General features: G+C 42.8%; 1 protein-coding gene across 3 annotated transcripts in view; it reads right to left on the reverse strand.

Moving 5' to 3' along the window:
• ATP2A2 (ATPase sarcoplasmic/endoplasmic reticulum Ca2+ transporting 2) overlaps positions 1–17069 on the reverse strand; it is a 51282-nt gene that overhangs the window by 4096 nt on the left and 30117 nt on the right. Inside the window, exons 10-21 of one of the 3 annotated variants that reach the window (XM_056504307.1) lie at positions 15339–15441; positions 14709–14840; positions 14498–14620; positions 14100–14318; positions 13009–13344; positions 12563–12783; positions 11382–11584; positions 11132–11217; positions 10609–10742; positions 9513–9630; positions 9292–9412; positions 2737–2870 (exon numbers count right to left, since the gene is read on the reverse strand). In XM_056504307.1, the coding sequence (XP_056360282.1) occupies positions 2779–2870; positions 9292–9412; positions 9513–9630; positions 10609–10742; positions 11132–11217; positions 11382–11584; positions 12563–12783; positions 13009–13344; positions 14100–14318; positions 14498–14620; positions 14709–14840; positions 15339–15441 (1888 nt within the window). In that variant the 3' untranslated portion in view covers positions 2737–2778. Of the gene's footprint in view, positions 1–2736; positions 2871–2955; positions 9413–9512; positions 9631–10608; positions 10743–11131; positions 11218–11381; positions 11585–12562; positions 12784–13008; positions 13345–14099; positions 14319–14497; positions 14621–14708; positions 14841–15338; positions 15442–17069 lie in introns of those variants that run through there. The other 2 variants (XM_056504308.1, XM_056504306.1) reach the window with 2 other exon arrangements.

The raw sequence follows: 17069 nt of genomic DNA on the forward strand, positions 1-17069 counted from the left end.
GGATCCTGCTTGCCTATTAATGAGCCTTCATTACTGCTTTAATTTTAGAATGTGATCTCTGGTTCTGCAGAGGTCTGGTGCTCTCCAGTGCAGTTACAGGCATTTAGTTCAGGGAATATAACAATTAGTCCTTAATAAGCAGCTGACCTCATTCCCTCCCTCAGCCACATGCTCTGCACCCAAGAAGAAAAGATCACAAAGCCAAGAACTGAAGTTCAGACTGTGTTAGATCAGCGATCAATGTGAAACATTTTGGACATGAGGCAAGAAATCTATTGCCATCCAGTTGTGCTGTAAAGGGTTGGTGTGTCTGAGGTGCTGGGCTGGGTCTGGGGAGGGGCAGAGTGTCCCTGTTTGCCTGAAGTCCTTGAATTTAAATCACATATTTCATTACTAACCTTTTATTCCTTCCTACTTTGACAGGAAGTGATGAGAAAGGGACAGAATTTCTTCAAACTGTACATAGACTTGGGTAAGGGCTAAAAGGCTGAATTTAGCAGAGTCTAAAAGCAGCACACATTCATGGTGTGGTTAGAAATTGCCTAAATGATGCATTCACTCCTATCATGTGCTGACAACACCTGCAATACTGGCAGTGTTTCTGAATCTGAAGATTTCTAGATCATGGGAATTTTGGAATTGTGAAGCAGAAATAAAGGAGGCACTGAGGACTGCTGGCCAATATCAGTTTCTCTATTGAATTGAGGTCCTTCTTTTTCTTCTGCTGCTGATTACAGAGAGATTTTTGATTAACTAGGACTCCCCCCTTCCCCCCCATCCTTTCAGTAACTGTCTTCCTCATTAAGCCTCTTTGTGTGGTGATTCTTCCCTTCTTGCTTTTCAGGAGCTCAGTGATGTGGAAACTGATCCATCTAGGGCAGAAGCAGGCAGGATTTCTGATTCAGCAAACCTTATTCCCTCATTTAGATCTCACTGGTAAGGGAATCTCAAAGGCTGTGTTTGCCATTGTCATTTCAAGTTACAGAAACATACCACAATTTAAAAAACCCAGATCTGCAGTCTCCATGGGTCTTAAAGTTAGTGACCTTAGGAGGGCTTAAACTCAGTATAAACTTATGATTTCAAACTAAAGAGCCTTGGTTGGTTAAAATGTCCTTTGAAAGCTGGTCAAGAGGAGGTAAGGATGTATAGAAGACTGGTTGGTTGGGGAGCAAATAAAAACAGTTACTCAGACAACTTCAGGAAAAAATAAACACCTGGGGATCCTCGTTGTAACAAATACTAAGAAAATCCTTTTGATCAGTCCATGGCTATCACTTGATGGAACAACAAAATAGAAAGAATAATCTCTGTTTTCTCACTGGCTTGAGCCTGGCTTTGCTTTGCAAAGTCTGGGGTATGGGTCCCCAGTGATTGTTTACTCTGTACAAGCCTCCCTTTCCAAGAGCTTCCAGAGGGGTCAAGGACTTTGTAAGTTTGGAGATCAGATTCCTTTTCCTCCCCTATCATCCCATCAAAACACTGATGTGGCAAATAGGGTGATGGTTTGGGGTATGAGGTAAAATCCCGGAGCTTGATAAATTGATGTCTAAAGTTTTTTCTGCAGTTCTGCACTGTTGGGATAAAATCTTTTAGAAGACCTCTTCAGGTGCTCAGAGCTTCTCTCAATTCTCACCCACTCTCCTGGGGGTGGATGTGGGCTCTAATCATACTCAAATTCACCTCAAGGTAAAAATAGGGATATTTCCTGCCCTCTGTATTTAGAGTTTTTATCCATAATGCCTCATAACTTGAGCTATGGGGAGTGGTTTCTTTGTGCTGTCAGTGGGCTCATCCCCACAATGCTTTAGAGCTGGGGGTTTGCAGGGAGGAGGAGGAGGGGGAAGATGAAGCTGTTTATTTCAGCATCTCTTACCACATATTCTTGCACTGAGCACCTCGGCAACCCACTGAGCATCACGTTCTCCTCACATGGCTGTACTCCAGCTGGGGGACTCATTCTGCTTAAACTTGCAGATCATTTAAAGAAATGTTTAAAAGTGAGGTGTGACTTGGTGTGAGTTTGCAAAGGAATGCACCTCGCTGACAGCAGCAGAGCTGGGTGCTGAATAACGATTCCATCACTGCTGAGCTTTCCTTTTGGCACTGTGCTGGGGACAATTGCCACATGCAGAGAAAAGGGGCAGGAGAGCAGCACTCGGGGGTGTGGGTACAGCAGAGATGGGGAGCTCTGAGGAACGCCCCGATTTCCCAGCCAGGCCAGAGCTGCTCGCGGGGCGCTTCCCCAGCTCCCTGGCCGAACGCGGCAGTGTCCGTGGGAAGCTGAGCCCTGCAGGGGAGGGGTCCGGCTCTAAGCTCTAAACCCGGCTGCGGGAAGAGCTGCAGGGCAGATAAAGGAGTGTGGATAAAGGAGTGACAGCCCCGGGGTGAGCAGCAGCTCAGCCTGCCCAGCACAGCGCTGCCTTAGTAGGAAGCAGGCACCCGCAGCTCAGCCCGATGTGTTACCACACCCTCCACCATCCAGAGCTGCCCGACCATGGAATTCGACCCTGGCATTTTTAAACCTCACACTGCTGCGTTTGAAGGGTCTCAGACATGTCACCTCATTTGGATTATGCTGTTTGCCAGCAGGGTGCTGCTATCAGGGGCTGGAGACTAAGAGGCATTACATTTAATGTAAAACACATTCTTAAGCTGTCTCTTATTCCAAGCAAAATCTGGTGTTTGGGCTTTGGAGCAGAGCATTACAGGACACTTGGAAATTCCAGCTTTTACCTTGGGAGTGCTTTAGCCTTGCCCAGCAGCAGCCTTGTGAGCTCATGGCAGAACAGCCCAAACTGCCAAGCACTCCCAGCAGGAGGCTCCTGGTGTGGTTTGGAACAAACACATCTGGCTCATCTTCCTTTTGCCTGCAGAAAGGGAAGAGACCAAGAGCTACTTTATAAAGACTGGGGCAATTTAGAAAATAGAAAAGGACGAAAAAAAAAATAAAGATTTAGTTGGGAAAGAATTTTTATTTTACGTTTCTCAGAGGGGTTTTACAAACAATGGAGCATTTTAAAAAAACTGAGTGATCAAAGTACTTGACAGTGTCCCTTAAACACACACACAAGCCCCTGGACAGAGGAAATCACACCAGCGAGGAGGTCAATACTGCCGAGGAGCAGCTGCATCTGCATAGTTCTAGGAGGAAAGATTGCAATGGTGTTGGTGCTAAAAAGTGTCATCCTGGCATTAAAATAAGAGCGCGCTGCAGTGCCTGCGCACCGACCTGCAGGAAACAAAGTGCATCAAATAACACGCCGAGTATGTATTGTAGAATAAATTTATTTACCTGATACAAATGAAACTAGGTGTGATGCTCCTTACTGTCAGCATGTCAATAGACAATTGATCTTATTTACAACTTCTAAAGGTCACACATGCAGCTGTGGGAACTGGCTACGTCGTCGTTGCTTTTTAGATAAATGCATCACGATATTTTGTATTGCACCAACATCTGTCTTACTGCCTTAGATTTAAATAAGTTACATTACAGTGCAAAAGAGGTTGATTTGCACAGATGATAAAAAAATCCAACATTATGAAGTGGAGGCTTACGGTTTAACATTCATCTGTAATCGTTTCCATGGATTTATAAATAGGAGAGCATTGTACAGAAGCTGTTGGAGTAGGATGTTTGGATGATACAATACAGAGAGAGATCCATCTACAACCCAAGGCATGCATTATCTGATATTGTACATTGTATAAACTGACATTTTACATACAGGAATATGGAAATTGGCTGACAGCTCCGCAATTCTTGCTCAAGGATAACCAAACTCTTCTCCATGCAGCACAGAAACCCAACTTCTCTGGAGAGAGTTCCGACTTGGTAAGCTATATTGCACGTTTGTACATCTGTATCATGAAGTCCTAATGGTACCACACATTTCTTCCACAGAGAACACAATGAGTTTTGTTTTTAGGGAAAGCAAAGAATCTTTACACGATACATGCAGAAGTTTTGGTAGATGTGTTGCTAAAAACACATGCACGCAACAAAACAACCTTACATTTCTGCAAAATTGTTTAGGAAGCGATTACTCCAGTATTGCTGAAAAGGAAAGAAAGAAAAGGCATCAGTTAATGAAAGGATGAATGCTAAGTATCATTATACAAGCAAGACTAAGATCAACAGTGACAGAAGAAAGAATGTTAAGTTTGGTAACTGGCTGCTCTGTCATTGAAGGGACACTCTCAGGTTACTTTGTTCTTGAAGCTCAGAATCCTCTGGATTAAGGCTCAGCTCCCTTATTATCAGCAGAGCCAGCACTTCCTACTCAAGACTGCAGTGAAAAACAATTAAGATGTGTTTAATTAGCTTTTGCCTTTCTCTGCCTGACCAGTGGCAACACACAATTCTCACTTCTTTGGAATTTTTACTTTCAAGTTCCATACTACACACTTCTATTTTTTAATTGAGGCATGATTGGCAAGTTTGGCCCCAAAGTGACCTAACAATGTCCCTTTTCCAAGCCAGGCAGCTTGTTCTGGGAAGCAGTAGGAAAGCTTTAAAGAAGTCATTAAACTACACGGATTAATGTGTAGGCCAAGGGTAGAGTACAACGTCCTAAAGCTCCTGCTGTACTTCACCCCTACACAGCACAAGGGCAGCCTTGTGTCTGGAGAGACTGCTCTGAGTCCCTACAGCTCCAGGGAAGCTCTTCCAAACACTGCTTCAACACTAAAATTTGGGCTCTCCTGCTAAGATTTGAAAATGCATATTAATGCAATTAAGGATGTAATTAGCAGAGATTAGGGAAACAGTTAATGGTTAGAAGTGTAAAAAAGTAAACAAGACAGGTGCAAGAGACAGACGACTCTATAGGTTTTACCTCCCTCCAGCTCAGCAAGTTCAGCCCCCTTGGGCTGTGTACCATAACTCTGGGTTCGAGCTGTGTCTCAGGCTGGCACTGCTGTACTGCATTCTATCATCAGATTAAAAACTCAGTTTCGTACCAGGAGCCTCCCCAACAGCCTCTCTACCAACACAAGCCTCGGAGTACTTTGACAGATCGGTAGAAATGTTTTTCTGCAGCCTCTTTCACACTCATTTATTTGCAATAATGTTTGGGAAACCAAGTATGAACTATTTTTATTGCTCGGATGCCAGCAAGAAGGAGCAGCTCGCTGTGTAGCTCAGCACTTTGGATTGCTCACATGTGAAAGCAGAGAGAGCCCAAGGCACTGCAAAGACAAAAGCTTCTGGCTAAAAATTCAATGCATGACTGCAGTTGCCTGAGCATCCTCCTTGCTACAGAACACAGGATTCAGGAGGAGCTGCTCATTCCAAACCCCAGTGGGGTCCCAGCACAAGCCAATATCCTTCCTGGTGTTCCCAGCATAAGGCAGCATCAATCACACGATTGATCCTGGTCTTACACACCCCTCTCACAGTAGAGAATAAGCAGTGATGTGTGAGGGCACCAAGGAATCCAGAAAACAGCAGAGATGAAAAAGCTCGGTGAGATGGGAGCAAAGAGAAACAAAAAATATGAAGTTACTTTTTAAGAATGGAGCGGGAGATAAAGCCTGGGGAATTCTGAGTCCTGCTTGAACAAGGGCTGCTGTTTGTACATTCTCTGGGCTAACATGGTTCAATAGGAGTTATCTTCTTCAACCCCAGCACTGGGATGGTTGGAAAGGAAATATTTGGGGACAAACAAATGAGGTTTGACTTTAAGATGTTGGCAAATGAGTTTGTCCTAAAAAGTCCTTCCTTCCTGGCTTCTCCAGCTGAAAAGGCTGAGGCTGAAAGATGACAGGATCTATACAGCTAAGGATCAACACTTCAGTTCAGACAGTTCCTGCAGAAATTACAAACTTTGTACTGCAGTTCTGTACTTTCCATGACAGAAAAGCCCTCAGCTCCTTGGGCTCCTCCTGCAGCCTCCCCCAGCCTCTCAGCTGCCAGGGCTGAAGCCCAGACCCAGCACTCCAGGATCACAGGGATGTGATTCCAAGATGCTTCACTGCCCAGGAGGAAGCTCATGACAGGTCTGAACATTTGGCAAATCCCAACCAGCCAGGGGTGGGATTTACAGCACCTGGAAAACAGAAGTCCTGAAAGCTCAGCTGCCATCCAACCCAATCTGCAGCTGCTGATCTTGGGGAACCCTATGGCTCCATTTCTGCAGAGAAACTTGGACAAGACTGGGAGAAATAGAAGAAAAACAGGGCAGATGAAGATTGCTTGGGCTCTGTAGGAGCACCCTGTAAAACCTGATTGTTCCTGTAAGCTCAGGAGCCTGCAGGGATGGATCCCAAAATCTCCATTTGCCCACCAATCATCCAGATTTCAAGGCAAAGTCCAAGAAACACAAGTGCCTCTGAGACAGTGGCATGAACAAGCTCTCAGATCTCTATGGAAATCCATGACAAGCATCAAGATTCATCTTCAACACTGACAGATCCAACAGAGAAGGTGCTGAATTCTCAATATTCTGAATTCTACTCACTGACAGTCATTTTTCCCTTCAGCTTCTTAAGAAAGGGAAAAGGGGATGTATAGCAAGATTATTGGACATAAAAGACAGGAACAGGATTGTACAAGAAGCAGAATTATTCATGGTGGCAGCCAGACATGTAACTTTAAAAAGGCCACCACATGGTGGTCTGAGGTTCAGCAGAACCGGTGTTCAAGGATTCAGTGGCACTCCTGCCCTGGAAATGTCTGTCAATAGCAGTGGGAGCACACAGAACTAAGCTGCTAATTTGTTTCCAGCAAATAACACACTGGTACACACTTTGATCTCAAGGAATCCTACATCACAGAACTATTTATTATTTTTTGTTTCAAGGAACAGGGATGAATTTTATGCTGCTCATTAGTTATTGATACAGCAAAAGGCCAGTGCAGGCAAATGGTTCTGTGGAATGCAAAACCTTAGTTTGGCTCTCTCACACTAAAAAAGGGCATTTGAGGGGATTTGAATGCTCACAGTTTGGCAACACACCTGCTACATCATCAGGTCGGCTCCTCTGAGCCACTTCAGCATCAACTCAAGTTAAAGTCTCTATAAACAAAGTATCACAATGCAGTGGAATTTCTGGTAGAGCCTCTGTGTTCTGAGGGAACATCTCTCCACTTGAGAGCTTAAACCTAGAGAATTATGTGTGCTTGCTGGATTCCAGCTGGCACCAAGAGAACATAGCCTGGAACTATCCTTCCCCTCTAAGAGGGATCACAAAGCTGTTTGAATTTGGTTACTAAAGCAGCCTGAGCCAGCACAAGATAACAGCACCTGCTGCTCTACAGACACAGTGACCCCAGGGCAGGTTTCAAAGACTGCCCTGTTAAGCTGAGACTGTTCTTTTGCCTTCTCAGATGGCAAAAAACAAATAAAGAGCTGGTTTTGCCAGGAGCAGCACCTGCCCTTTGAGCACTGCAGGGACCAGGGAAGGGTGCTCTGCTCTGAGGGGCAGCCCCTGTTTCAGAGCAGGGAAAAGCTTTGGACTAAACCAGCACCTGACCATGAGTACCAGAGAGTTTTGGACACTAAACATTCATGGTAACAGCTGTCAGCGTCTTAAGTTACAGATTTCTCTGATTTTATCTCAAACTTAAGACCAAAAGCTGTAAGACCTTGGGGCACAAAGGCTCCCAGGTGCTATAAAACAAAGACCCTAAAATACACTAAACCAAAAGCAAGTGCTTTGCCTTTGGAATCAGTAATTTGAGCTTCAGACCACAAAACAAGAGTCTAAAGTGGTGATAATAATGTAGCACAGCAGAGTTTGACAAAACACAGCATGGGAATGAAGGAAATTACTATTTATTCTTCAACATGTATACAGCATATGCTATTTTACAGCAAGTCACCACTGGCAGGGTGAAATGGAAGAAAAATACTCACTTTAGTCGATGAAAGTTGGAAGGCATTGGAGAAAAACACCACAGTTAGGACTGTTAATGACTTACACATTGTTGATACAGGACTGAATTTGAAAACATGCTTTAACATTTACCGTAATAATGAAGGTGGTTAGTGCCACATTAAAATAAAAATAGTTCTATACAATATGTTCAATTTGGTCATGTGCTATTTACAGATTTTACAAAAAACACACACGAGCTTGTTACTTCAAGTCAGGCTAACAACAGGCCAGCAGAGTAACTCCATGTATACAACTGAGCATTAGTGCCCTAAGTGTAGGAAATCCAATTTCTACCTATGCAGTGCAAGTTATTTTTTCAGGTCGCATTGCAAATTTTGATCTTAAAAGGGGGGAAAAAAAAGAAATAAAAAGAAAGGCTCTGACATGTGTAAAAAAAGGTATCAAATCCCAACTTAAACCCTCTTTTAAATTGAAACAGATTGTGTGTGTTAAAAAGGCTTTAGATTTAAGGATACAGAAGTAGCCCTCCCTATCCCTGCATAATGGGCAACACTGGCAAAGTAAGGTCTTTTACAATAAAATACAATAGACAAATAAATAATCCTTAAAAAAAACAACCCTATGTGTGTGGAGAGTATGGAAGAACCCCAGCAGGCTGCACCTGGAATGGTATTTTCTGCACGAGCAAGATCAGGCATACCTCATACAGAAAGTGGTGTAAACAAGGACAGTCAAGAACCAAGAGTGAGGGAAGAAGGGACCGAGAAGAAATCCTGACCCAGGGAGCAGGACTCTCTACCCAGTGCAGAAAGTCTGCTCATGAACAAAACCTGACTTTATGACAAATTAAGTTTGGATGATCATGCAGAAGACAAACAGTTACATGCTTTTTTAGTTTTAGACAACACACATTCATTCCCTAAAATCTGCTGCCAATTTAGTTTGATAGTGTCCGCTGGCTCAAAAAAAATTTACTTTTTTTTACATGATGAATAGACTATTGAACAGAACACTGTACATGCTTTTCATCTACAAAAAAATATTTGCATAAAATAGTGTTAGTTCTCTGTACATGTCAATGGACACTTTAACTGTGTATAAAAGAGGAATATATTGCCCCCACTGAAGTCAGAAAAAGCAAAAAACCAAAATCTAGATTATGAAACCTCCATCACCGGCAAATATGTTCATGTGAAAATTCAGCAGAAATAGACAGTTGCTCTAAACAATAAAAAAATTAAGTTAAACTTTTTTTTTTTCTTTCCTTTGAATGTAAAACTCGTCACCATGTCAGTCAAGACCAGAACATATCACTAAAGTTAGTGTCTGTGCTGTAAAGCCAGATAACCAGGGGCATAGTAATGAACACAAACGGCCAGGAAACTCCTTCGGTGCATGCTGACAGAGCACAGGGTTTGGTGGCAGGCCGCACACTATCATCTTTACCAGGTTCCAGGTAGTTACGGGCCACATATTTAAGTGTTTCATCCAGCAGAATGACAGGGAGGGAGATTTTCAATACCATCAGCCACTGTGTCACGTTCAGAGGTGTGATCTGGAAGATAATCTGAAAGAAAAGCCAGGGGTTACCGAGCTCCCCCTCCAGCCCCACACAAGGTTTTGCTTTGTCTGGAAGTTCAGGGATGGGGTAAGGCATGAGCACTTACTGGCAGTGGTTCCACATAAAGGATAAGGAAGTGGAGGGACATGGACAAGCAAATGGCCCCCACCAGCCAGATGTTCTCCCATGGGGGCATCCTCATCAGGGACTGGTTTTCTGATAGGCTGCAACAGAAACACGGCTCATGTGTGACTCCAGCACCAACAGGAAGCTCTGAGAACCACAAAGCAGCCTGGCACAGCACAGGGATCCCAGGCAGGAAACAGCCCAGCATACAGTTTGGATGCTGCAACTTCAAACTGGCCTGAACTCAGCAGAGCACAGCAGTCACCACCAGCCTCAGGTTAATTCTTCAAAGTCTCGAGTGTTCTGCTCACTCCTGACCTAGTCTGTTCTTCACACTATGACCCCAAAATCTCCATGGGAGGGAAAGGGGAGTGTGGACATGGCAGCCTAAGAGAGAATCCTCCTCAGTCTACCAGGGCCCCAAGGACACCCACTGAAAGACTAACAGAGGGTCAAGAACTTGCAGCTTCTTAGTGCTGGCTCTTGATTCCATCTGCATTTAGGCTGTACTGGAGAAGAGGCTGACATCCAGAGCAGCAGATGTAGAGCAGTATCTTTATGTAGGACTACCCCAGTGCACTTGTATTTCAAGTTTATTTGTTTTTAAATTAACTGACCTCTAAGCTATTTGAAGAAAAATACCCTTGACATTGTGCTATTTAGTGGTTTCCATTTATAATCTAATATTAATTGGCTAAACCCACACTCCCTTAGGGCAGGAAAAATTATTTTCCATATCTTCAGCATTCTTATTTTAGTTCTCCTTGATATCACTTTATACCAACATAGTAGGGATAATCTGATTGATTAAGCTTAGATTAAAAATAATGGAAAATATTTCAGTTGCTTGTGCTTTGTAAAATACCAGAGTGAATTGGCAGACTTAAAAATACACCTTATGATAAGAGATCTCCAGTGTTATCTAAGAGTCGGTTTGTTTGCACTACCAGAACTCAGAAGGGAAGTGTGACTCACTCTTCATTAGCTAAGCTGTCCACCAAGGATCAGATTGCACAAAAAACAGAATTTTGGATAAGCTGTGCAGGGGCTTGGCTTTGCTGTTGGGACATACGAACCTGTTGAGAGCATTGCACATCTCAATGGTGACAAGCACAGACAGAGCCATCGTCATCGGGTACGGGGACTCGAACACCACGCAGTCCACCCCATAGAAATCAGGGTTGTCCTCCTTGCACTGCAGAAAATGGCTCTGCAACAGAACACAGTCAGCTCACTTCCACAGCTTGTTAACTTTTAAAATGTAAAATAGGCAACTAGGAAAGAAAGCAGTATTATATAAAGTATACAGTATATGTGTGACTCCTAAAACCAGTGCTTACAAACTTGTGCCTGCTTTAGAAAGATCCTCATTAGGATTTTACTTACAAGACAACAATTTGTCCTTCAAATTGTTAGAAGCTCAGGTATCCCACCTCTGAGCTTTGCTATCAAGAGTAATTAATCATGATCAAGTTTTACAGGAACAAGTGTGAAAATGTTCAATTATATAAATTCCCGTAACATACCAGGTTTGTACAGTCATTTCAAGTATGAAAGAAGCAGAAACCTCCCCCCAAAGATATTAAACTAAGCAAATACCAGCTGGTAAAAGGAAACTTTTGGACCACCATCAGCAGCAATAAACCACCAAGCAGCAGCACCCACTGTGGCAGCACCAACATAACCTGCAAGAAAACAAAGAGCTTTTCTCAGAGCTGTGAACTGTGTGCAAGACAAGACCTCACTTGACACACTTGAACTTCAGCCTCAAGACTTCAAGTACTGAAAAAAATACAGGTTGTGATTAATGTCTTAGTTTATTTAAGGAAAAAAAGCCATCAGTACTTACATCCAATAGCCAGGTACCGGAAGAAGAGCCAGCCACTGATCAGCGGCTCTTTGGGGTTGCGCGGAGGCTTGTTCATGATATCGAGATCAGGAGGGTTAAAGCCCAGGGCAGTGGCAGGGAGCCCATCTGTCACAAGGTTTACCCACAGCAGCTGAACAGGAATCAGAGCTTCAGGAAAACCCAGGGCAGCAGTCAAGAAGATACTACAAAGAAACCCACCAGTTACAAGCTTATTCTTATGCATGTCAGTACCATTTAAGCCTAAACCTGCAGCAGCACTTCTGTTCTCTCTTACCCACTGAAGATCACAAGCTGAATATTCACAATCAGAAAACTATAAACACATATCCAAGAGCAAAGACTAACCACTGGCATGTAAGCTTTGAAGCATTGTCTTTTTCTGGTAACTTCAAAAATTGAAAATTTGACTCTAGGGGTGTTTTTTCCCCACTCTACTTGCTGTATAGGTAAATATATACATACACATGGATAAAGGCTTGCAAACCACTTTCTAAAGACACATTTTAGCTCAAATGCCTAAGCTTCATTTCCCTAGATTACTGCTAGTCCCTGCAAAAGTTTATTGAGCCTCTGACTTTCTTGGCTCCAAGCCTGTGTGAATAAACAAAACAGAAATAGGGGCCGCAGCAAGAGCCATATGAAGGACAGCCTTAAAGCTGACAAGAAACAAGGCAAGACAATTGCTGTGCTTTATCCCACTCTGGGAAAAGTCTGCTTTGATGTAAGGACTGTGAGGAGATCAGTGTTTACATTTTGTCACCAGCAGTGCATTCTGTGGTGCTGGGTCATCACTGCTCCTCCCAGAGGAACACAAGACATGTTCCTGGAACCTGAGGTTAAACAAACATCTAAGCTATGCCTCAGATTATGTTATCTGAAATTCCAGATCTCGTACTGTTTGATTAAGGTTTTGGTTTTCCCTCCCTAGGGAATTGTTCCAGTCATAGAAATAACTGGAAAGCATTATATACTTAGCTAGAATATTCTAAATAACACAACGTGCAACTTTTGTGGTAAGCTACAATTCTTCACTAAAGACAGAAACATGCAACTTCCACAGAGATCCATTACCTGGAGAACCTCTTCTGGTTTTAGTGAGAAATACTGGAAGACTCCATCATCACTACTCTAGCTCATAGGAAAAAAAAATGTAAACCTACCAAACAACTTCCCCAACATTGGAGGAGATCAGGTATCGGATGAACTGTTTCATGTTGTTATAAATTGCACGTCCTTCTTCCACAGCAGCCACAATCGTGGAGAAGTTGTCATCTGCTAAAACCATTTCAGAAGCAGTTTTGGCCACTGCAGTACCAGAACCCATGGCAATTCCAATCTCTGCTTTCTTCAGTGCAGGGGCATCATTGACACCATCACCAGTCTAAAATGAGAATTCAGGGTTGGAAATGAATCAGTAAATAAGCTGGGCATTAACATACAGATCCAGAAAGGAATTTTTGCACTGGGTGTGGTTTTGGATCTTTAAAATTCACTAAGTGCAAGGAAACACAGAAGCAAGTGTTTTCCACAATGGGGAATTACTCTGAGAAGCCCTAATTAGGGTTTAAACAACATTTGCCTTTCTATCTAAGTAACCATCACTCACCATGGCTGTGATCTCATCGAAAGACTGAAGAAACTCCACGATTTTGGATTTGTGGGAAGGCTCCACCCGGGCAAAGCAGCGGGCGTGGTGACAGGCATCTCTCTGTGCAGCCAGGGACAGCTCATCGAACTCCCGGCCCGTGAAGGCTTTGGTGGACACGTCCTCATCCTCCACAAAGATCCCGATGCGGCGGCAAATGGCCACAGCCGTGCCCTTGTTGTCACCAGTGATCATAATAACTCTGATGCCAGCCTGTCTGCACAGCTTTATGGATGAAGCTACTTCAATCCTCGGGGGATCCAGCATTCCCACGCAGCCCACAAATGTCAGGTTGGTCTGAAACAAGATACAGCCAGTTTCAGTGCAAGATCCTGCAGATTTCTCCTCTGGAAGCAGTGAAATAATTATTTTCCCTGCATGTGACATCTGTGTCGTGACATTTAGGATCATTCCTTCTCCTGCCTTACCAAATTTTGGTTCAAATGCATTAATTTTATCAGTTAAAACATGCTCTACTTGCCAGCCTTGCAAATTTAACCTGCAAGCATTGAGTCTTTCATTTTTATCATCAGTGCCAGGAGCAGAGAGAGCACAAGCCAAAAACTCATGCAACTGTTATAACCTTCCTCCTAAATACCAGATACAGATTTCATTGGAAAATTACAGAGCAGCTAAGATGATAATCATGGACTGAGCCCCTGCAGCTGACAGCACAGAGGCAGGGAAGTGAACCTGACTCCCAGAGAAGGTATCTTCATCACAAAATCCCCAAAAAGGTCTTGCAGTTGAGCAATGCCAAACTGAAAAACTGTAAAAGCTGAAACCACAACGCAGTTTTTGGACTGTTTAACTGATTTCTTCTTGTGCTTTTAGCCAAGCTTCAGCAGCCTGCCATCAACAGTTTCTTCTAAAACACAAAGTCTCTTCTTAGACTGAGCATTCCCTTCATACAAGTGGGGAACTGTTGTGTCTGACATCAAAAATACCCAGAAAGAAAATGCTCAGATGTAACTTCTTCTTGATTATTCCTCGAGGAAGGATTCACCATCCATTCTCCAGTTTGGGAGAAGGAGAAGTTCTACTGATCTTACCTCATAGTTAATGAAATTTGAGGAGTCCTCCAGATTCATTTCCTCTTTTTTGGGAGGGTTGTCATGGGTTGCCAGAGCCAAGCAGCGCAATGTGTCTCTGCCAGTTCCCCATTCTCTAATGACAGACATTATTTTCTGCTTAATTCCTGGGGTTAAAGGTATTTTAGCATTTCCAACACGGACATGTGTACACCTGTCAATCACACCTTCAGGAGCACCCTGCAGAGGCAAAAAGAAGAAATAATTGACCTTAATAAATCCCTTTCCATTACAAGATTTGCTTAAATTACCAAGTCCTTCCTCCCACTCCAAGCTGCAGATAGTTGCTCCATAATTTTTAAGCAGGGAGCTCCTTTGCAGCCATTCCATCCCCTCACTCTCTCCAGTGAGAGACTGACCTTAACAAACATCTTGCTCATGGACGTGCGGCTCGGTTTGTTCGGAGTACAATAGACAGACATCGACTTCCTGTCTCTTGAGAATTCCAGAGTGAATTCTTTCTTCATGAGTTGTTTTATCACCTTATTAAAACAAAAAGCATAGAATGCATTGAGGTGATACACACCACAGAGCTGTGTCCCCCAACAAAGCCAGTGAAAGGGGACTCACCGAGTTGCAGGCGTTGGCACGTTCGATTCTAGAAAGTCCCTTCAGGTCTGTGTCAAACACGTTCATCTTCTCAACCAGACACGTGAGCGCCGTCTCTGTGGCTTCACCAACCTTTTCATAAACTCCCTTAGCCTTGAGTTAACACAAAGCAAACAAAAGCATAGGAGTTTAAACCTCACCTGGAACCTACCAGAGACAAAAGCTCAAGTGTCACAATGGGGGAAAGAAAAAAAGCTTTACAAGGTTTAATGTGGCTCATGAAATAAGTATAGCTATTTTAAAAGAGCAGCTTTGAGGAGTTTGATTTGTAGTAATTTGAAGGCTTTACCCTCAAGCAGAGAGAGATGTCAGTATTTTATCATCAAGCATTTAAGACATTTTGAGACTTGGTAGCAACCATAAGGCAGAAAAGCAGCATCAAGAAATCTCCAAATTACAGATTATACTTGCTGCTGGATTTAGTTCTCGGTGTTCAACAAACAAGTAATTACCAGAATTAATACTTCAAAGGGCCTAAATACTCTCCCCCCTTAATGAGAAGGGGATTTACCACTGAAAGGTATTACACAGACAGATGAGAACATTTATCCTCATTCCCACACTCTCCTCTGTTGCAGGATATGAACTTACTTCATTGTAATCCAAAGAGGAATCATTGCAGAGTGCACAGATCGTTGCAAGTTCCACAAGCCCATCATACTGGCTACATTTAATGAGTTTGTCATCTTTATGCCTTTCCAGAGAAGAAAAGGGGGAGATTGAAGTTAGTTATTTAGTATAAGCATCTTGTATTTTCTTTATCCTCTTTACTGCATTTCCATTTAGTACAATGCTCATTAGTAACGGACTTGGAACTACAGAAGTTGTTGGGAAGAGCAGGATTAATAAAGGGGAGTTCTGAAGTTTGGATCAGAATCACAAATGGAATGAGAAGATCACTGATGACATCACTCCCTAAGTGACAAAACCTCACTTTCTCCAGTGGCAGTCACACAGCAGCCTGGAGAAGGGCTAAGAGATGAGGTACTGCTGGAGCATGTGCAGGGCTTGGAGGGGAGATCCAAGCAGGAGAGGGATATTGCTGGATACCTGAGAAGTTCAGCTCCCTTCCTGCTGCATGTTCTGCAGCTTTACTTCAATGCATGAAGTGCATGCACTGGGCAGGCATTAAAGCAGGTTTTCCTCTTTAATTTTCTAACAATTGAATATGTGAGCCTCCTAAAGCCATGAAAAGTGAAGTCATTTCACAAGACTAACTCCACAGAAAAGAAATGCTCTTTTCTAGTAGTGATATACACTCTCAAGGCTTCAGAGAGAGGGAAGGTACATTCTCCTGAAGTAAATCATCATTTTAACATCCCAAGTAAGTGCTTTCACACTTGGAAACAGTGAATTGATTCCTTTTCTGGAACATTCCCATATCTCTACAGCAAGCACAAAAGAACCAGGACAGTGTTCAATACTGTTATTTTCCCCCTAGCAAAATTACCAAGACAGAGCTAATATATAACATATTTTATTAAAGCTCTGAAGGAGGGGGAAGAAAAAAGGTCTGATGGTGGAAAGATGTGGATCATTACTCCGTAAGAATTCACAACACAGACCATGACATGTCCCATTATGTAAGCTTTTGTTCAATTGTGGTACAGCAAACAAATTCCAGTGTTGTGTAACACAGCAAGAGAATAAAATGAATCTTAAGGATACAAATACATTTTTAATGTTTCATCTGGCATATATCATGTGGCTTTAAAGTCCAGCTCTCAGGCTGTCACTTCGTCCATCCCACCCCAAACTTCCTGTTTTCACCTGTTCTGAACTCAGAGAACACCAGCATATTGGAAAATTCATAACTTGTTATACCAAGGTGTGCTTTTTATAACCCTTGTTTTTGTGCTCCTTATCAACAGTTTTTGAAGAGCAAATGTAGAGTCTAAGGTGCTAGGATCAGTTCTGGATAAAGGAATTTTTTTGCCTTACAGCTTCAGGTTTTTCATCAAGATGAACTCATTTGAAGGTCAGATGGACCCTGCCAGCTTTTGCTGCAGTTCTTAATTATTGTTGGGTTTGTGTGCTCAGTTTGCAGTAAGACTGAGTGTGCTGAGACATGGCAAAACTACTCCTAACTTAGACAATCTCCCAATATCCCTGGAAAATAAATCAGTATGAAATGTGGGAAGTTTTTAGTAAGAAGTATTTGTGATTTTATATTCTGGATGAATCTTAGGGGTGAGTTAGATATCATATATTTTAACGGTAAGTGAAAAATTACTGATTTAGTGCAAAAACACTTAATGGTTGTGAAACTGAATAGGCTGTGGAAGCCAATAGTGTCTGAAGTACCCAGTAAGACCTGTCAGA

Source organism: Oenanthe melanoleuca, chromosome 15 (assembly GCF_029582105.1).
Source record: "Oenanthe melanoleuca isolate GR-GAL-2019-014 chromosome 15, OMel1.0, whole genome shotgun sequence".
Lineage (NCBI taxonomy): Eukaryota > Metazoa > Chordata > Aves > Passeriformes > Muscicapidae > Oenanthe > Oenanthe melanoleuca.